Below are 21,638 nucleotides of genomic sequence, written 5' to 3'. Positions count from 1 at the left end.
CCCATCATCGGAGAACTTTCTGGAAGCTTTCCTGAAGTCATCATGGACTGGGCATGGACTCAAAGCTTGATCTCCTTTGAGTCACTGCAATGGTGTTGGGTCATTGCAAGCTCGCTGTGGTGATGGCCACGCCTGAAGTAAGCTCTCAACCTTCACCTCTGCTCTAGAATTTGGACATTTTTGATGTCTGAGCCAAAAAGAGCCTATGTGAAGAAAAAAGAGATCCAAATAAACAGCCTCACGGGACACCTCAAGAAGAACAGCAAACCAGGCCCAGAGTTAGCAGAAGGCAGGAAGGAGTAAAGATTAGAGCAAAAACAAGTGAACTAGAGACGAGACAGAGAACAGGAAAGTGATGAAACTGAGAACTGGGTTTTCTGAACAGATCAACAAAATGGACAACCCTTTATCCAGACTAACCACAGAAAAGAGGCAGGACACAGATAAAATCAGAAGCGAAAGAGGCCACATGACCACTGAGCCCACGGAAACACAAAGGGTCGTGAGAGACTATGGTCAACCCCTACACCCAGCAAATTGAGAAGAAACATGCGACCTACCAAGGCCGAGTCGTGAAGAAATAGAAAATCTGAACGGATCATTAACACGTAAGGAGGCTGAAGCAGTTACCAGTCACCCCCCAGCCGAGAAGAGCCCAGGACCGGATCACTTCCCTGGCAAACCCAGGGGTGCTGTTTCTCTCCCTCTTTGCCAATACTCATGATTTTCCATGAAAGAAAAAATACCTGTGCCAATGGGTCAGTGGCAGAACTGGGACCACCCTAGGGTCTATGGATCCTTAAATTGCCATGACGACTCTAGCACGATTCTCTCCCCCTTGGCTTCACACAGGAGAAAGATGATGTTTCTATGGGTTAAGTGCAGCCAGAAGTGGGAGTGGCAGAAACCAGCATCTGGAGCCGTGTCTTCTGCCCGATGCGTACGCCACACAGCTGAACCGATCATTTTCCTTACTGACAAGGAAAGCTTGGGGGCAGTGGCAGTGGGGGACAGGTGGCATCAGAGCCAGAATTTCTGAATCCTGGCTGCTTCTCACTCTACTCCCTGCCTATTTGCCTATTTGTCTGCTAATGGCTCTGAACCCCTGGAGACCCACGATGTGTGTGTGTGTGTGTGTGTGTGTGTGTCTCCCTCTCTCTCTCTCTCTCAGGTGTTAGGGTTTTTCTAGATCTGACAGTCTCTTGGCGGTCACACTCTGAGGTCTGGGAGAAAAAAAATGGGGCAGGGGGCGGCGATTTAGGTCTTCCCTCAGGGACGGAAAGGGCTGGGTTCCAGGGACTGGTAAGGATTTTTATCCATGGAACAGGGCTGGTCCTCTCTAAAGGTGAATTTCTAGCCTTCGCGTCCTTGGCACGGGCCACTGGGACTTGGTGAACTCAAGTGTTGTTTATGAGAACTGTCAGCAGGAAGAAAAAAGAAAAAAGAAACCAAAGTCCCCCACTCACCCTTGAAGAAAATCAGGCTTCCTGGCTCCTTCCTGTCAAAAACAGCTCACAAAGCAGAAAGAAAAAGTTCGTGGCGCGCCTGCCCAGCTGCGATATATTGGCTCAGAGAGCCCTTCCCACTGGCCGGGGCTGGGCCTGCTCACGCTTCTGCTTTGTGTAGATTTGCGGAGCTTCTCCAGCGCAGCCCGGGAGGCTCAGAGGTGATGAGGGGCCTCAGCCTGTTCCGACAGGTGCTTCCGATCGTCGAAGGAAAGCCGCTCCTGCCTCTGAGATTCAGAACAAGCGATTTCAGCAAGGGACGGGTTTGAAGAGCTCCCCTGACCCCCCGAGTCCGTCCAGATGCTCTGCTTCCCGTTTGGAAGCCACCAGAGCAATTTGCTGAATGACCTTGTTCACCTGCCCTGTGTCCCCTACCTGGGGTGTCATTCTGCCGAGGAAATCGAGGGCCTCGGGGTCACCAGGACCCAAGTGGGAGCCAAAGCCACGGCGCACGCACAGCACACAGGTGCACACCTTCCTAGCAGTTTTTCCTCTGTTTTGCCAGATCAGGCAACAGGCAAACAAGGGCCGCGCAGTTTTACCTGTTCCTTTCTAAGTCTATCAATTAATTAGTTAGGAATCAATAGAAGGGACCTAATTCTGTGTTTCCCCTCGAAGCCATGGTTCGGGGTTCACGAATTCCGTGTTCCTGGTGACTACAGAACAGCCCTGGGAACAATGAGAATAGGCTGGCTGGCTTACCACGGCAGCTTCAGTCGTCACGGTGGGCACGCCACTCTGTATTAGTCTCAGGCGTGCAGCCCCGTGATCAGCCATGTGTGTGCCTCGCTTACAGAGGGGTGCCCCTGACACCTGGTCATTGCGGTATTATTGACTCTGCTCCCCAGGCCGTACTTTCCATCCCTGGGACTATTTCTGTAACTGCCAACTTGTGCTTCTCACTTCACCTTCTCCACCCATTTTTCGAATTCTTTCTTTTTTTAATTGGTCATTTACAGTTCACAGTCAAGAGTCTATTAGTTTCAGATGTATAAAGGGTGGTTAGACGATCGTATACGTTACGAAGTAACCCCCTCGATGATTCTAGTACTCACCTGACACCGTACTCAGTTTTTATCATATCATTGAATATATTCCCTGGAAACAGTACGGAAGTTCCTCAAAAAATTAAAAATAGAACTGTCTCCTGACCCAGCGGTTCCACTTCCGGGTATTTATCCAAGGAACTTCAAAACACGAATCTGAAAAGATGTAGGTGTTCTTTCTCATTCTTACGCCTTTTTCCGATGGCTTCCTCATTGCCAGTTTCAAATGGCCCGTTGAAATTTAAAGTCGCTGACGTCATGGGCAAACTCAGCTGTCTCTGGTGGTGGCGTTCAGACTAGTCTTGCGGGGCCTCAGCGGGAAAGTCATCGTGTCCATGATGACATGGTTTCTCTGGGGAGTCACCGCAGCTGGGAGAAGACGGGGTCACGGCCTGGGGCTGCCTCTGTGACTTCATTTTATTGATTTATTTTTAATTTTATTTTTTAAATTTATTGAGAGAGAGAGAGAGAGTTTGTTGTTCCTCTTATTTACGCATTCACTGGTTGCTTCTTGTACCTGCCCTGACTGGGGATCGAACCTACAACCTTGGTGTTTCGGGACGACGCTCTAAGCGATGAGGACCCGGCTGGGGCCAACTTTATTTTTCAGAGGCAGTTTTCATGCAATGGTGTTGCAGCCTCTGACCAAAAGCCTCCTCCACGCTTCCTTCCTCCCACCTTTCACTGCGGTAGGAGGGCTCCCAGGTGCTCAGGGAGGCACTCACCTTAATGGCTTTTGGCCGGGAGGGAGTCTCATTTACACCAGAATGGCGTGGGTTTTAATTAGAAAGCCATCCCCGCCCCCCTCCCGGCCGGCGGCGATTTCCGCCTGGAGGAGGAGGGGTCAGTCCCCGGAGGGGGCGGGGTGAGAGCCCCCCACCAGCCCCCCCGCCCGCAGACGGACCCGCAGAGGCGGGCGGGCGCAGGCCGGGCAGGTCCTCTGCGCCGCGGTGTGGGGACCCTGGAAGGACACTGGGAGTCTTACCGGTAAGGGGTGTCCCCTTTCTCTTCTGCTGCAGCCCTTCCTCAGACCTGGTGTCCCCCCCTTTCTCAGACCTGGCCGGCATTTTCTTTTCTGTCTTTTCTTTCTTTAAAAAGAGCTTTATGGATGCACAAAGTCGGCACATATTTAAAGTACGCGATTCGCTGAGTTTGCGCACCGGCGTTGGCCTGTGGCACCGTCAGCACCACCAAGGCAGCGGATGCGGCTGTCACCTCCACGAGTTTGTCTCGTTGCGTGGGTGTGCCTGTGATGAGAACGCCTCATGTGGCATCTACTAAACTAAAATTTCAATGTCAATACGGTTTGTTTAATCCTCACCCGAGGATATGGTTATTGATTTCAGAGACAGATCAGTTGTCCCCCACACATGCGCCAACTGGGGTCAGACCCGCAACCTAGGTACGTGCCCTGACTGGGAATCGAACCTGCAACCTTTTGGTGCACGGATGATGCTCCAACCAGCTGAGCCACCCGGCCAGCTTTGTTGTGGGTAGGCCCTGGGCTGTACAGAAGACCTCTAGAATGAACTTATTCTGCACAACTGAAACTTTATACCGTGAGATACACGCACAACAAAATTTCACCCAGCCTGAGAACACGCGTGACTGCCGTTCTGCGGGGCGCCTGGGACAGGCGGCCTTCCGAAGCAGCGACATTGAGGTTGGCTCCCAGGGGCTGGGGGCAGGGCGGGCGGGACGCTGGCTGCCGGCGTTTTCTGCATCCGATGCAGGAATGTGTTGCCTGTCCCGACTTCTCTCTTTAGAAGCTTCCTGCCTCCTCGGCCCAGGTGATTTCCCTTTTTTTTAAAAAAAACTTTCAGCTGAATTTCTCCATTGCTGTGTTTTCTCCTGTGTTTCCTGCGGCTTCTGCAGCCACTGTGTGCACTGGCTAACGTCCCTCTCCCTCCTTCCGTGCTCTGGGCTCAATCCCACGGACCCTGGAATTCTTTCCCCTCATGCCCCTTCTTGTTCAACTCGGGGTGTCATCCCATGGCACCCGGGAGCGTCCCCTCTCACACTCAGCGAGTCACGTAACCCTAATTGCAGTCCACCCTCATTATTCACAGATACCATACCTGCAGATTCACCTCCTTGCCAGGGTGTATTTGTATCCCCCCGAGTTAATGCTTGGGTGCTTTCTCGGGTCGTTCTCGGGCACACATAGAGCAGTGGAAATTCTGAGTCGTCTGACGCATGTCCCAGCCAGGGATGCCAGCTTGTTCCAGCTCTCATTCTCTGTACACATGTCCCTCTGCGCGGGCCTGTTTGGTGCCACGTTTTGCATTTCTGTGCCTGTTTTGGGAGGCACCCCTGTTTCATGGGAAGTAGGGCCTGGTGTCGCGGGAGTGTAAAGGCTGGGATGGGGTTTATGGGGGAATCTGGGGGTTGGACAGGCTTCCTTCAGGCACGAGGGAGAGCATGGTGGGTCCTGAGTTCAGTGTTAACAAAACAGCAGTGTACAGTCAGTAAGGTGCCTTTAGACAGAGACTCACAGACGCAAGGTTATATATTTGTGGGTTGACAGAAATGTGACTAGCAGCGGGCAGGAATGTAACCCATAGCAGAAGCTGTGGTTCAGGATTCACTCATTAAGTGTTCCTGGTGAGTTTAAAATATGTATTTATTTACTGATTTAAGGGAGAGAGAGAAACATCAATTTGTTGTTCCACTTATTTATACAGCATGATTCTTGTATGTGCCCTGACCTGGGATCAAACCTGCAAGCCTGGCCTCTCGGGATGACGCTCTGACCAGCTGAGCTACCAGGCCAGGGCTACTTACTTATTTCTAATTACAGTTGACATTCAATATTATACTAGTTTTGGGTTCCTGGTGACTTATGAGTTGGATTCTTTTAACTTTTATTTTATTTTATTTTAGAAAGAGGGAGGGAGAGAGAAAGAGATGGAGAGAAACATCAATCTGTGGTTGCCTTTCATGTGCCCCCCCCAGGCAGGGACCTGGCCTGCAACCCAGGCATGTGCCCTGACTGGGAATCGAACTGGCGACCCTTTGGTTCATAGGCCGTCACTCGATCCACTGAGCCCCACCAGCCAGGGCATGAGTTGGACTCTTAGATTCCACATACAAGTGAAATCATATGATACTTGTCTTTCCCCATCTGGCTATCTCACTTAGCAGAATACCCTCTAGGTCCATCCATGCTGTTGCAAATGGCAGGCTCTCCTTCTTCATGGCCGAGTAATATTCCTCTGTGTGTGTCTCTGTCTCTCTTGCACTTTCTTTATCCCTCTGTCCACAGACACTGAGAGGGTTCATGTCTAGGCTGTTGTGAGCGACGTAGCCGATCTCAGTTCCATGGACTGGTCGGTGGCCCACACCGTGAGGGACGTCATTTATGCTGATTTACAGTTTTCCCCCTCCTTCACTCCTTTTCTCTCTTCAGTCTTCCTCCCCTCCCCCACGTCTGATGGAACCCACTCACTTCGATGTCCTTTGTTATTCACATTTAGGGTGAATCCCCTGCGTTTGAGTAAAGTCCAGCCTGGAATCTGTAAGTGTGCTAGGACGGGACTTTTAGATGTATTACAAGTGATAAAATGCTTCGTTCTTTTTTTCTCCATCACCATGTATTCCCCCCCATAATACCCTCTTCCACCTCCACCCACACCCACAATCACCACTAATAATATCATACATAAAAACACTACATATTATATAGGATATTGCATATTGTATATTCTATATAAAACATTGTGTATTATATAGTATTGATGAGCACCATATATTTTACATAATTTGATATGTGTATAAAACTTGGTACACGTGAAAACACTATATGGCTGAGCCTCGTGCGCGGGCCGTGGGGGTTACAGACAAGACCAGGCGAGGCCGGGCCCGGAGGACGCTAACGTCGGGCCGGGAGACAGACTGCTGATCACGCGCACGAGCGCCGGCGGCAGGCGTGCCAGGCGGTAAACTGAGCGAGGCTGTAGCCGAGACTGCCGGGGAGCAGGTGGGTATCCGGCTTACGCTTCCCATGATTCCTTTCCCACAGCTGCTCTTTGTCTTGCAGGCGGCACAGCTGTTGGGGACGCTAGGAACTGGGCGCGTTGGCAGGATGAGCTGCTCGTGGAGCGTGGCCGGGGACGGCGGTCCCTGGGACAAGCTTCTGTCCCACCTGAGGGGCCTGGATCAGTGGCAGCTGGAGGAGTTCAAACTCGGCCTCCTGTCCCTGCAGTGGCTGCCCGGCTGCTCCCAGAAGATCCCCTGGGCCGACCTGAAGGGCGCGAGCCCCACTGACCTGCTGTGTCTGCTGAAGGAGCACTTCCCGGGAGGGCAGGCGTGGGACGTGGCCCTCTGGGTCTTTGAGAACATGAACCTGACTTCGCTTTGTGAGGAACTGAGAGCGGAGATGGCTGGTGAGTGGGGGCTGGAGGGTTGGGGACATGGGGGGATGGAGACACAAGGAAGGATGTAGATGGGGTGGGGGAGACACAGGGGGATGGGGCATGGGGGGTGGGGACACTAGGGTAGGGAAGACCGAGGGGACAGCTACCCTCAGGAGAACAAGGACGCTGCTGTTGGGTTTCTATGGGGCTGATCCAAGTTGCTAGCCCTAGATGAGGAGGGACAGGCTCAATAAGTGTGTCACGTGGCATGTTAGAGCGTGACACCAGCAGCGGAAACGAGAGACAGAAAGGTGTGATGGGAGAGCCGTTGGGGTGTGACGTAGGGGGTCTGGAGCTGATTGACTAGGATCATCAGCCACCCTGAGGAAGGAAGCCTGGAGCCAAGACTTGCAGGAGAGGGTGGGAGCAAGCCAAGCGGACATGGGCGGGGAGCCAGACGGGGATCTGGTGGGACCCGAGTCCCGGAGGCAGGGAGGCGTGCGACGTGGGCCGTGGGCTTGGCAAAGCAGCAAGTTTGCAAGGTGGTTGGGCCGATGGAGCCGGGGTGTGTGGCTCCTTCAGTCAGAAACATAGTTGGTCCTCCCGAGAGCTCCCACCCCGCCTACCCCCGCCAGCCTGGGGCACCTCCTCTCCCATCGTCGCTGTTTCTTTCAGAGATGGCATGGATACCCCAAGACTCAAGCCAGGAAGAACCAGAGATCCCCGGAGACCAATCAGGTGTGCACACTAGGACCGAGTCCACATTTGCCATTTTTCCTGAAGTTTTATCCACTTGATTTTCAGTTCCACATCTGTTCGTCTGTCTGTCTCCACACCGTCTTAGGGAACTCCTTCTCTGATAACTTATGAGAAAGGTCAATACGAGAGCATTTTCGAGAGCTTGTCTTATTGAACATTTCTCTAGGGCGCCCTTGGATGGATAATGTAGGTCAACTTCCAAGTTGAGAAGCGTCCCCACCCATGTTTCTGGTGGCCCATGTCCTCCAGGGCCCCGTGGTGATAAATCTGATGCCACTTTGATTTTTTACACGGTATGGGGACCTGTCTTTTTCACTATGGTAGTTTTTGGGGTCCTCTACCCCATGTTCTCAAATGTCGTGGGTGACTAGTTTCTGGGCCTGACCCTCAAGTGGGACCTTTACAGTTAAATTTAAAAACATGTGTCCTTCTGGTTTTCAATATTCTTTTTTAATAGTTATCATGTTCAAATTTTATGGCTATAAAGCATTAAATCATAGAATCGTGTGAAGGTCTATCATAATTTCTTTTAAAAAACTTCTTGTTATCTCTTTAACAGTGATTCTTCTCTGTTCTATTTTTCTTTTTTTTTTTTTTTGTCTTTATTGTATTTTTTTACTTTACCTTTCAGGCCCCTTATACCCCCTCCCCTCAGCAGTCACCACACTCTTGTCTGTTCTGTTTTTCTGAGAGTAATTAGGGGTCTCGTGGGTCCCCCAGCTTTGTGTGTGTGTGTATCATAACACTAACTTTTGCTGCCTTTGCTGCTTTCCGCCACCTCCCTGGTTCCTAAACGTTAGACCCTCGTTTGTCTCGTTGAAGGTGCTGAAATGCCTTCTGAGCACCGCTCTGTCCTGGCTCCCTCCTCCGCTCCAGCCCACAGAGGAACGCACCGAGCGAGGATGAAGGCTAAAACACTGGCGATGTGGAACCACACCCCGTGGCCGGAAGACCACATATACCTCCGCAATGTCACGGAGCGGGAGCATGAGGAGCTTCAGCGTCTCCTGTACCCCAGGAGGACTGGAGCCCAGCCCCAGACGCTGGTCTTGCGTGGCGCGGCGGGGGTAGGGAAGACCACCCTGGCGATGAAGGTCATGATGCACTGGGCAGAGGGCTTACTCTTCCAGCGCAGCTTCTCCTACGTGTCCTACATCAGCTGCCACAAAGTCAGAGAGATGGGGGACACCACCTTCGCCGGCCTGCTTTCCCGGGACGCGCCCAGCTCTCAGGCCCCCATTGAGCACTTTGCGAGTCATCCGGAGAGGCTCTTGTTCGTCATCGATGGCCTTGAGGAGGTGACCGTGCCCTCCGACGTGGACGGCAGCCTGCCATGTCCAGACTGGCACCAGCAGCTCCCGGTGGCCAGAATCCTACTCCATTTGTTGAAGAAGGAACTGGTTCCCTCGGCTACCTTACTGATCACGACCAGGGACTCTCTCAGCGAAGACCTGAAAAAGTTGTTATTGAATCCGTGGTTTATACAAATCCCGGGGTTCACAGAGGGAGACCAGGAGGAGTATTTCTTTAGATACTTTGGGGACCGGGACAAAGCCGGGGACATCTTGCAGTGGGTAAGAACGCATGAAACTCTAGCTCGCTCCTGCTCTGCCCCCTTCGTGTGCTGGACGGTGTGCTGCTCCCTGAAGCGACAGATGGCGCGATGTCCCTCTTTCCAGCTGAGCACCCAGACCACCACCCGTCTGTACGCCTGCTTTTTCTCCAGCTTGTTCGAAACAGCAGAGGTGAGTTGGTCAAAGCAGAGCTGGTCGGAGCAGTGGCAAGCCCTCTGCTCTCTGGCCGCTGAGGGGATGTGGACTTCAAACTTCACGTTTGCAAAAGAGGACCTCGAACGTCGGCACCTGCAGGCACCTCTGGTTGACTGTCTCTTCAGGTGGAATATTCTTCAAAAGGCCAGTGACTGCGAAGGCTGTGTCACCTTCACGCACCAAAGCTTCCAGGCATTCTTGGGGGCCATGTTCTACGTGCTGAGGGGACGGCAAGGAGCCACTGGGGGTCTCTCAAAGTGTCAGGAGCTGAGGGTACTCCTGAACGATGCCTTCCTGGACACAAACTCCTACTGGCACCAGATGGCTCTTTTTTTCTTTGGTCTCTTGAACGGAGACCTAGCAAGAGAAGTGGAAGATACTCTGCATTGCAGTCTGTGCCCCAGGATCGCGGACGAGTTACTACAATGGGCAGAAGGGCTGTCCACGTCTGACGCGGTTTCCTGTAGTTTCGAGTTCCTACCGTTCTTCCAGTGCCTCTATGAGACGCGGGAGGAGGCCTTGGTCAAGCAGATTTTGAGCCACCTCCTTGAAGCGGACCTGGATCTCGGGGATCCTCAGCTCCAGGCTACTTCATTTTGTCTAAAGCTCTGTCAGACATTAAATAAGCTAAGGCTCTGTGTCAGCTGTCACATCCCTCAAACGGACTCAGCTGACAACCGGGAAACGCAGGGGTGAGTAAGGCTCCGTCATTTCTTTCCCTGCGTTCTCTGGGCTCTGCCCGAGTTCTACCTGAAAAAGTGGGGATGCTTTGTTGTAGCTGTGTTGTCAATGGTAACTGGCTCTACCAGTTACAGGTAGAGCTTCTCCGTCGGGCACCACATATGGAAGGTTTATGTGCCAGACATTGTGCGAACACATGGTCTTACACCTGATGTCTACAGATGAATGGGCGGGGGGCTGTTATTGCCATTCACAGCTAAGACAACGGAAGCATAAAAGCATAACCTACTTGCTCCCCTGTGGTCATTGAGTAGCTCAGCCTGGACGAGTACCCAGCTCTCTCCCTCTGGGCTCCAGATCTTAACTGCAATGCTCGAGGTTTCTCCTTTGAGCGTGAGTTGGGGTGGGAGTGGGGCTGATGGAGTCAAATACAGTGACCCCTCACTTATCGCGGATGTTATGTTCTAGACCACCCCCCCCCCCCGCGATAGGTGAGAATCCGCCAAGTAGGAACCTTACATTTACTTTAGGATTTATATATAATTTAGGGCTTTATAATCCCTTCCCACACACTTATAAACCATTCCCAGTCCCTTATTAACCTTTCCCACACTTTTATAAACACTACTTATGTTCCTAAACATATTCTACACTCTTAAACCTACGTGACTTTAACAGCATACGTATACAGTACTGCAAAATCTCATGATATAGCAAAAAATCCGCAATAAATCATTAAATATAATATTTTTAAAAATCCCATGATACAGTGAGGTCGTGATACGTGAACCGCGATACAGAGAGGGACGACTGTAAATCCTGAAGCTTGTTCTGATGAGTTTGCCTATTTTATTTCCTAAAAGAAGAAAAATCCCAGAACTCTTCTAAAAATCTACTTGGGCTTCTTATCCTATGACCTTGTCCCATCAGGGACATTAACGACGTTCAATCTAGATGAGAAAGCCTGACTCTTCTGCTCATTATTTCAGGCCCCAGGGATGTTCCCTAAGCTGTTCTCAGGAGTCGCAGCCTGCAACACGTGTTCTCAAACCCTTTCTTGTTCAACCCTCAAACCTACAAGAAGGACTGTTTCCATTTTGGTTGAACAAATTGAAATTTCAAGAAGACAAATTTCTTTGTGTTCACCCAGATTGGAATATTTGTAAGATGCTCTGTCTGGAGCCATAAATGTTCAACATATACTGGCTGTCATTTGTCCTGTCTTGGAATGCCTAAAACCTTAATAGGGGACCTGAGGTCATGGTCACCGCTGGGTCATGTAAGTGCTCTTACTATAAGTGTTTTCCCGAGCATAACCCCATTTATTATAAGCTTAGTATTCAGTCATCATCCTGTGCCTGATGCATGATCACCCTCAGGCTTACGGAGATTCCACACCTTCCTTAAAGGTGATCATAGGCTGTCTGATGTCAAGGTCACTTCCTGTCGCTCTACAGCACAGCTTTGTCCCGTTTCTCCTCTAGGTTATATTTTAATCCTGTCTATACAGTAGTCCCCTTGCTATATCATAGTTCACTTATCGCGACCTCACTGTATCACGGGATTTAAAAAAATATTATATTTAATTATTTATCGCAGATTTTTCACTATATTGTGGGATTTTGCAGTACTGTATACGTATGTTCCTGGCTGGTTTGGCTCAGTGGATTGAGCGTCGGCCTGCGAGCTAAGTGTCGCTGGTTCGATCTTCCAGTCAGGGCACATCAGAGAAGGAAAACTCTGACTCCAAAAAACCTCCGCTGCCTTGCGGCATACCTCTTCAGGGGAAAGGCTAAGGGAGTAAACCCCGACAGAAAATCCGGAGCCGGAGTCCCTAAGGCGGTTTGACGTTGTAGTCAACACCGGCAACTCCTGCGGCGCACCTGAAGCCAAGCTGTATTGACTCCGTCTTTCCCTTGGACCCTTCAGCTGCGAAGAGAGGAGGGGGTCTGCTGCATGGGCAACAGCAGACCCTCCATATCACCCTGCCCAGGCTCTGTAGCTTCAGCTTCACTGGAGAGGACACTCCAGCGTCATCGCAAGATGTCGATTCAACACGGGAGGAGACAGATACCGTGTCACTCCCGAGTCGGACTGCACAGCCATTCTCGGCGGTGCAGATAGACTCTTAAGAAGCTACACCATCGTCTCTCGAGACGGACGGCTGCCGACGACGACGATACATATGTTGTTAAAGTTACATAGGTTTAAGAGTGTAGAATAAATTTAAGGTTCCTACTTCGTGGGGGCATCTGGAACGTAATACCTGTGATAAGTGAGGGAATGTTGTATATCAGAGTGAACTGGGATGTTCCACACATAAACCACAGGCACACACACACAGACACACACAAGGTTGGAACACTGTTCTAACCAATGCTACAATTCTGAGCTCTGTGAGTAGGTATACAGGAGGAGCTGTGTATCTTTCAGGTACTTAGAAATATGTTCTTTGTTTTACTTCCCTTATCTCAGCTGAGAGAAAAAAGTTATCACTTTTCAGAGATAGAAAATTGGAGTCCAGAGATTAATACTAGGGGGCAGAGTTCTGAGTTCATCTGGGGCTGTTTCACTGGAGTTTTAAGGATCAAACCTTTGGTCCACCTCACCTTGCTTATGTGGTTGCTTTCTTCTAGCAAGAATTGCTGAGAATTGTGGGAATTACACGTGTGGTATTTTGGGAACTATGCTTTTAGACTTATATGTGTTCATACGCAGAACACTAACACATCCCCATACCGTTTATTAGGGTCTTTTCTTCTTGCCTTCCGTCAACCACATTCTAGGTGTTGGTTGAGGTTCATTTACCCATCAGCCTTCTCTCTCTCCCTCATGAAGGACAATGCTTGTCCATCCCGAGACACGCCAGTGGCAGGATGTCTGCTCCGTGTTCCACAATGGGAACCTGAGCGAGCTGGACCTGAGCAACAGCAAGCTGAATATCACATCTATGAAAAAACTCTGCTATGAGCTGAGAAGTCCAAGGTGCAAACTCCAAAAACTGACGTAAGTGTGAGACCCTCACAGTTTGATGAATACCGTAGTGGGACCGCCCAACTTAAAAACAATTCCTACCATAAGTCTGTTTGTCAGAAACTAAGGTAGGGACTCAGGAAAGTACCATAAAGGTGCCTCTGTTCGTGAAGCTTCTACTTAGGCAGGGTAGGTGGAAATAAAAAAGATGGGGGTCTATCATGAGTGATCTTGGACGAGAGGTACCTGTAGAGAAACTAATTTTTCCTTAAGACCACTGAGTGGGGCTGCTGGTTTGAGTTGGTTGTGAAGCGGTGGAGAGCTTTTAGGATGTTCTAGGGGCATCTGTGTCTCGGTTCTGGAGTTGTGAACAGAACAGATAACTCCGGCCTTCATGGACCTTACCTTGTGTTGGAGAAACTCACCTAAATGATCGGAATAGTATGTGAGATAATGACCTCTCCCAAAGAAGAAGGAAATTCATTCCTTAAGAAGGGCCTGCCCAATCTAAAAAACAAAAGAAAAGAAAATTGAGTAAAGACCTAGTCATTGAAACGGAAGCATAGTCCTAGGCATGATGTAAATAGAAACCACAGGGTCTCAGATCCAGTGTGAAGACCAGAAGAATGAGAAGATGGGGATGGACCTGGTAGGAGAAGCCAGGGAAGAGATCCGTGAGAGAGGACAGAAGGAGTAATGCTGAGGGCTAAGTTTGAGAGGGCATTTGGTTGGATGCTCTGGGGTCTTGGCCACCTAATTCTGTCCTCCTCTTTGTCTACCATCCCATCATACCCCAAGGCCTAAAGAATCAGGCACGTGCTGATTCAATGAAGGAGGAGCAGAAGGCTCAGCAGTAATGACCTTCCTCAAACATCAGTGTGCTGAAGTGGGTAGAGCAAACACACGGGAGGCAGGCTTAGGGAGTGGTCTTTTTCGTCCTTTTTCTTTTATTGATTAATTTTTATTAAATTTATTGGGGTCTCTCAGGGTTGATGTAGGAGCTCACCTTTCTAGAAGAGGAGGTGGCCCCAGGGCCTCGTAACGGCAAATTAGGGAAGGGGAGCAGCTTGACTGACTCCTGACTTTGTACGTCCAGCTGAGCTTAGTGACTCTTGGGAGTATATTTGATTTTGATTTTTTAATTTATCGGGGTGACACTGGTTGACACAGTGGTACAGATTTCAGGCGCACAGTTCCTCATCAATACCTCGTCCGTACACTGTATTGTGTGTTCACCCTCCCCCAAGCCAAGTCTTTAGACTGACTCTTCAGTGTCAGCCCCATGACTCAAAATCAAACTGTGGGTTCCTCTTATATCTTGCCCAGCCTTGAGAGTCTCTGTGTGTGTGTGTCTTTATGATGGAAAGGCAAGGCGGGGAAGCAACATCCCCACCCCACCCCCCAAGCTCGCTTTCTCGCGACCTCTCTTCCTCAGGTGCAAATCGATAACCCCTGTCCGGGTTCTGAAGGAACTCGTCCTGGTCCTCTACGGGAACAACCGGCTGACCCACCTGAACTTGAGCTCTAACGACCTGGGAGTGACTGTGTCCACGATGCTTTTTAAAACCTTGAGGCACTCGGCATGCAACCTCATGTATCTGTGGTGAGTCTCTGGTTTCCCGGATCTGTCCCCGGGACCAGCCCCAGGTGCGGTGATACCCGGGGAGAACAGGAGTCCGCTTGGCAGCAGACGCATCCAGAGGAATATTGGCAAAGGGAAAAAATGTACATGGGTGTGGAGCTGTGATTCTCAAATTTTAACATATATCAGTATCACCGTGATAGAACACAGATTCCAGGAACCCGCCGTCTGAGATTCAGCGGGGGCGCCAGCCCTGAGGGGACGCGGGCCCGCGGACCGTACCTCGGGCAGCACTGACTTGGACTGGCCCCTGGGAGGGATCAGGAGTGGGGAGCAGTCAGCCTTCGTTCATGCAGCAAGGGCACCTCTACACAGAGGCCGCCCTGCCCAGGAGTCACGGCCTATCTCGGGGCCTCCCCGGCAGGCTGGAATCGTGTGGCCTCAGCCCCGTGGCTCGTCACCGTCTGTTCCTGGAGCTCGGCAGGAACTCCAGCCTGCGTTTCCTCAGCCTGGCGGACAATGACCTCTCTGATGTTGGGGTGCAAAGCCTTCCGGAGCCCTTGGACATGTCCAAGTGTGCCCTGAAGGACCTCTCGTAAGTCTCCCCTGCTTTATGCAAATAGCTCTTTTGCAGGTTTGAGTGGCAGGGCGGGAATGTGTTTGGGGAACCGTGGGGTGGGGGTCCCCCTGCTGTATGTGCCTATCCTGGAGACACAGTTCTCATCATCTTTATTCTTCCCACCTTCCCCCTCAGGGCACCGTCTTGGCCAGTTTGGCCTTTGCGTGACTCCCAGCCTCTTTGGTTTAACCCTGGACGCTTCTGTCATCTGGGGATGATTTTGTCCCTCGGGGGACATTTGACCATGTCCAGACACGTGTTTGGTTTATATAGTTGGGAGGGGAGCATGCTATGAGCATGTAGTGGGTAAAGGCCCATCATGATCAACACCCTACAATGCATCGGCGGGCCCCCCACAAACAAGTATGACCTGACCCAACGCTCAGTAGGGCAAGGATGGAGAAACCGTACCTCGATCCGATTTAACCTCCCCCTGAGGGTTGGGCCCCAGATGTGTGGCCCAGAGGGACTGGGAGAGTGAGAAGGGGAACTGGGTGTCGCTGAGGCTCCCGTGCCCCTCCCCCTTCCACAGCCTGGAGAAATGCGACCTGTCCGCGGCCAGCTTGGAGGCGCTGGCCTCGATTCTCATCAGCGCCCAGAGAACAACCCGACTGTGCGTGGCGTTCAACCCGCTCCGGGACGACGGTGTGCGGTGGCTGTGCGCCTTCCTGAGTCAGCCCGGCTGCGCCTTGGAGAGACTGGTGTAAGCGCCTGTCGGCTCCGTTTCTGAAAGTCAGGGTCGGCGTCGGGGAGAACAGTGGCTCCTCCGTTGGGACCCGTGGGTCGCGTGGCCAACTCGCAGGCGCCAAGCGGTTCCTCCACGTGCTGGGCGCTGCGGCACGGCGCAGATTCACACCCCGGCTGTGTCATCCTTCCCTGGGGGTTGCTGCCGAGGAATTCCATTTTAGCGAGGACCCCAGGAAATTTGGATTGTTTCAGGCAACCGGTATCAGAGCTCCTGTCTCCAGACACAGAGCTGGCACCGGAGCTGGGTTGGGGGTAAGACAACAAGCTTCCTGCCCGGGTGGGGGCTGTGGTTTTATGGGTGAGATACCAAAAATATCAAACTAAGGGGAAAAAAAGAGTATGCAAAGGGTGGGGGGGTTGGTTACCCAATGAGGTGTTCTCTCGCCGGTTTATACGGGAGGAGGTGATGTTGAAGTGGACACTTGGAGGGAGGAAGCCACTGGAGAAGGAGCAGGAGGGTTTGTGGGTTGGGATGCGGCAGGAGGAATTAAAATGGGGGGCAGGAGTGACGTCAGTGAGGGGGTGGGTAGCACGTGAGGAGGGAGTCAGAGACGCGGGGCCATGCCCGCCGTGTGCCCAGCGCTGGAGGCATCTGTTTTGTTTGGGGTGAGATGAAAAGTCACCCGAGGATGGGAAGTCGGACGGGCTCTACGGGGGGCAATGTGGGTGCAGGAGCACGTGCAGGAGATGAGGGAGCGGGCCCGGTGCGGTGCTAGGATTTCAGGGGATCCTGGAACGTAGAACCACTGCGCCTTGGTGGTGGATTCCAGCTGGTTCCGGAGGGAAAGGAGCCCAGAGCGGCGCAGGCGGTGGGCTTGGGCAGCTGGGTGGAGGGCGGATTGGGACACGGGTGTGGGAGATGCCAGGCAATCGGCCACGTGGAGATGTTCTGCGAGCAGGTGTACACAGGGCTGGAGCTCTCGGGGGCGAGGGGGTGGGGGGAGGGGCAGGGCGCTGGGCAGGGGTGAGTCCGCATCAGTGCGAGGACTCAGGTCTCACCTTTTCGCCACATCTGCTGCTTGGTGCAGGTGTGGAGCAGATGGAGAGCTGGGGTTTCCTGGGGTCACAGAGTTCAGGTGGGGCTAAAAGAGCAGAGACGGCCAGGTGTCTGGGGGTTCATCCAAGGGGGCCATTAGGGTGAAAGACTGGGGAGTTGGCCTAGGCCGGAGGTTAACACTCCCCTAGCACTGGGTCACAAAGAACCAGAATACCAATAAGTTAATACATACATACATGTAATATGAAGTAACATTACTCAGCAAGTTTCGGAATAACCTTTCACCTGTGAAACTTCACCCCCATCAAGGCCGTGGGCCTATCCACCATCTGCCATCGTTCCTCCTTTTAAAGGTTATTATTATTATTGAAGATTTTATTTATTTTCAAAGAGAGAGGAAGGAAAGAAGAAAGAGGGAGAGAAACATCAATGTGTGGTTGCCTCTCACTTGCGCCCCCAACTGGGGACCAGTCCGCCAACCCGGGCATGTGCCCTGACTGGGAATCGAACCGGCGACCCTTTGGTTCATTGGCTGGTGCTCAATCCACTGAGCCACACCAGCCAGGGCTGCTGCTATTATTATTATTGTTATTATTATTATTATTATTATTATTAATAGTAGTAGCTACTAGTTGTAGTATCATAACACTTAATATAGAGCTACCCTCAGTATATTTTAAGCATAAATATTGTTAGGTATAGGGACAATGCTATATATTGAATTTCTAGAATTTATGGAGCTTGCAAAATTGAAACTTGGTATCAGTTGACCATCATCCTTTTATTTTTGTTTTTACCCGACCGTAACAATCGGCACATCCTTGCCAGGCTTGTTGGAGTCTGGCACAGGCCCGGAGAAGCAGCGCACACCCAGCGCATCCTGGGTCGGGGGCCAGGGGCACCGCACGGTGAACCCGGAGGTGGGCCAGCGGCCCGTGCCCGGGGGTCCTCGGGGCAGGCTGCGTTCCTGAGCTGCTCTCTCTGGGGCTCTTGGCCCACAGGCTCTGCTTCTGCCAGCTCGGCGCGCCCAGTGGCGGGTACCTGTCCGACGCCCTCCTGCAGAACCAGAGTCTGACGCACCTGAACCTGAGGAAGAACCAGCTGGGCGACGAGGGAGTGAGGCTTCTGTGTGAGGCGCTGCGGCGGCCGGACTGCGCCCTGCAGAGCCTGGAGTGAGTGTCCCGCTGCCCCGTTGGTCAGCGGGGGGCCCCACGTGAGCCTCAGTTCTAGGTGGCGGTCTGTCCTGGGAGCGCAGGCGTGACTCTGGGCACAGAGGAGTGTTCCGTGTGGTAGGCAGTGGGGGTGCGCGTGGTGCGTTGTGGTGCCCGTTTAGGACCAACCACAATGCTCATTGTTCCCCACGAACATTGCCACCAGCCAGGGGTCTTCAGACACCGTGTTCCCAAACCTCCTTGAGTTCTTCGGTTTGAGGTAGAAAAATGGCAGCTCTACCTCTTTTCTATTTTTCCGTGGAAATGTTGAAACTCAGGCAAGAGCAGAGAGAGGCGTATGTCCTCCACTCCCTTACCCAGCTTCGACAATGACAGGTTCATGGCCAGCCTCCTTTCCCCTAAGCCCTCACCCACACTGCCCCCAAGATTACGTTGAGGTCGGTCCCAGGGGTTGTTCCCCTCATTTGTAAACTCACGTTTTTGTATATTTGTGTCTGAATCGGGACGGAGTAGAGCCATGTTTGAACGTTCAAAGGCACCTCTGTGGCGTCCAAATGAAAATCCTGTTGATAAACCCTGATGACTGTGTTATTTTTTCCAGTGGAGGGTTTTCCCTACGGCCTTGTGGGCGTTACTCACAAGGGAAACCCAGCCGCCTTGTGTCGGGTTTGCGTAGCTGTTCATCTCGTCGGCAGTGCCCGTAGACGTGGCTCTTGGCGGCTGTAGGCTTGTGGGTGTTCTCATGGTGTCGGACTCTTCCTTCAGGGAGGACGGGTGTTGCCTTAGGTTTGCCTCCTCGCACCGTAAGGCGTCCCTTCCGCTCTCTGTCCCTCCGTCTCTGCCCGTCTGTCTCTGTCCTGCCTCTGCATCTCCCTCCGTCTGTGTCTCTCTTGTCTGTCTGTCTCCCCCGTGTCTCTCCTCTCCACCTATCCCCTCTCCCCTGTCTCCCCCTCAACCCTCCCCTCCTCTCATTCTCTCTCCAAATATTTACCTGGATTCCTCATCTGGAACTCACTTTGGTACAATCACTCATGGGACGTGAGATTTTGGGGTGTTTTTTTCTTTCAGCTCAAGTGTTGAGCTCAGAGACCGAAACATGTCTGTGCCAGGCCCTTCCAGGGACCCCCCTTTCTCTCTGCCCGCTTCCTCTCTCTCACACATCAGTGTCTGTCTGTCTGTCCCTCCCTCTCTCTGTCACTCACACACGCACACGCACACGCACACACGCGTGTGGATGGAGGAGCACCTGCCGGGCCAGGATGAGAAGTCATCCATGACGTCTCTTCTCGTTGGAGGAAGGTGAGGGGGCTGGGGCTTAGCAAGACCGCGGCCTCGGGACGACTCCCCTCTTGTCCCCGTCCCCCTCTCAGCTTGGCGGAGTGCTCCTTCACGGCGGAGGGCTGCCGGCAGCTGGCGGACGCCCTGGAGCACAACCGGAGCATGAAGGTGCTGGACGTCGGGAGGAACCGCGTGCAGGACGCCGGAGCGAGGCGGCTGTGCGAGGGGCTGAGCCGCGCAGGCTGTGCGCTGAGCGCCCTCGGGTGAGCGGCGCTTTCTTCGCAGGAAGTGCCCCCTCGCTCCCGGGTGGGGACAGATGCTACCTGGTCACGCGGGGGTGCAGGGCGAGACATGAGGGACAAGGTTCTCCTTGAGAAAATCTCTTTACCGTAGATGTTCTTTCTTTCCATCAGTGCATTTTGGATAGAAGGTATTGGGGGAGGGACCTGCCCCTGCCCTGGGAATCTTCACTCTCTAGTGAGAAAACAAAAAAATTTTTTTTAATTGATGCCTTTTTTAGCAAAGAGTGAGATGAGGTGGGGGGGATGTGTTGTTCCACTTATTTTTTAATTTTATTTCTTAAATTGTTTTTCTCTTTTAGTGGTCCCATTTCCCCCCATTTCCCTCCCACCTGTCCCCACTCCCACAGTCATTTCCCACCCTGTTGCCCTTGGCCACGGGCCATTTTTAGTGGTTCCTTGATCCACATATTCATGCATCATTGGTTGCTTCTTGTCTGTGCCCTGACCCGGGATCAAACCCGAAACCGTGGCGCATCAGGACGACCCTCTAACCCACTGAGCTACCTGGTCGGGGCCCACGTTGTCCTCCCATCATGCTCTTTCTGTCCATTGGGTGGTACCTTCCCCTTGAAGCGTGCTCTCTTCCACCCTCGATGTTTTATGCACTACATGTTACATGCACAGCCTCATGCCCCCTCTCCTGTAGACTCAGGTGGACATTCCCACTGTGTTAAGCTGACAGAGGACATGTTTCCTCTGGCCTTGTGTTCCCAGTAGCTGGCCAACCCTCTGTCCAGATGTCGTATCGTTGAATTTAGAAATAGCACGAAAGGCGTGTCATGAAGAGGTTACAATGCGAACATTCTGGTCCTTTCAAGAGCCTGATAAATGAGCTCATGTGCACTTTATGCTAAAATTGCATCTCACGTTCAGGCAGGTAATAGTGTTTGTCCATTATCTGGGGTTTAGGGTGTTATTCACCTCCGTAGGGTCGGTGTGTGGGTTCCGTGATTTCCGCACGGGCGTTTGGAAAGTGTGTGGCGTGTGCTGCTAGCCCGTCTGTCCTTGTAGTATTGTTCCCTGGACCTTGTGTCACTTTTGTTTCCAATTTCTCGGCGTCGGAGGACGATCTTTAACACTTCCTTCCCACCCACCCCAGGTTGGAGAAATGCGGCCTGACTTCCGCGTGCTGCCAGCGTCTCTCCTCGCTTCTCAGAAGCAGGGACAGCCTGGTTCACCTGAACCTCTTGGGAAACGATGTGGGGCGCGCGGGCATCAGCACGCTGTGGAAGTCCTTGAAGAAACCAACGTGCAAACTACAGACACTCGGGTAGTCTCCGGGGGCTTGTACAGCGCCTGCTGAGAAGGGGGGATGGGTTGGCTAATATCTAACATAGACGTCAGGTTGACTCTGAATTCAGCGTTCCAGGGTAGTGCTGGTAGTAACGGTGGGAACGGTGCGTAGCCACGTCCTGGCTGGGTGTCTCCGTGGGTTGGAGCAGCATCCTGTACACTAAAAGGTTGCAAGTTCAGTCCCCAGTCAGGACACATACCTGGACTGCAGGTTCAGCACGTATGGGAGGGAACTGATTGGTGTTTCTCTCTTTCTCTCAAATCAATAAACATATCCTTGGGAGAGGATTAAAAAGAAATATATGCCCTGGCTGGTGTGGCTCAGTGGATTGAGCGTCGGCCTGTGAACCAAGTGTCACTGGTTCGATTCCCAGTCAGGGCACATGACTAGGTAACATGTCAGGTCCAGTTGGGGGCGTGTGAGAGGCAGCCACACATGGATGTTTCTTTCCCTCTCTCTAAAAATAAATCTTTAAAAAAATAAAATTTAAAAATATAATCAACCATCTCTTCTAATTCTCTGTTCTATTCTTTGCTTGTTTTTTGCAGGCTGGACAAAG

General features: G+C 52.0%; 1 protein-coding gene across 1 annotated transcript; it reads left to right on the top strand.

Moving 5' to 3' along the window:
- The first annotated feature begins 6,635 nt into the window (after positions 1-6,635).
- On the top strand, positions 6,636-21,059 carry NLRP13 (NLR family pyrin domain containing 13). Its single transcript, XM_090259267.1, has 9 exons — positions 6,636-6,936; positions 7,582-7,644; positions 8,542-10,126; positions 12,954-13,121; positions 14,524-14,691; positions 15,822-15,992; positions 18,035-18,205; positions 19,576-19,746; positions 20,885-21,059. The coding sequence occupies exons 1-9, from the start codon at positions 6,636-6,638 to the stop codon at positions 21,057-21,059; spliced, it is 2,973 nt and encodes a 990-aa protein (XP_090115393.1).
- The last annotated feature ends 579 nt before the right edge of the window (positions 21,060-21,638 follow it).

This window comes from Furipterus horrens, unplaced genomic scaffold (genome assembly GCF_987537825.1).
Source record: "Furipterus horrens unplaced genomic scaffold, mFurHor1.1.pri manual_scaffold_13, whole genome shotgun sequence".
In the NCBI taxonomy this organism is placed as follows: domain Eukaryota; kingdom Metazoa; phylum Chordata; class Mammalia; order Chiroptera; family Furipteridae; genus Furipterus; species Furipterus horrens.
This window is presented reverse-complemented; position numbering and strand designations above follow the sequence as displayed.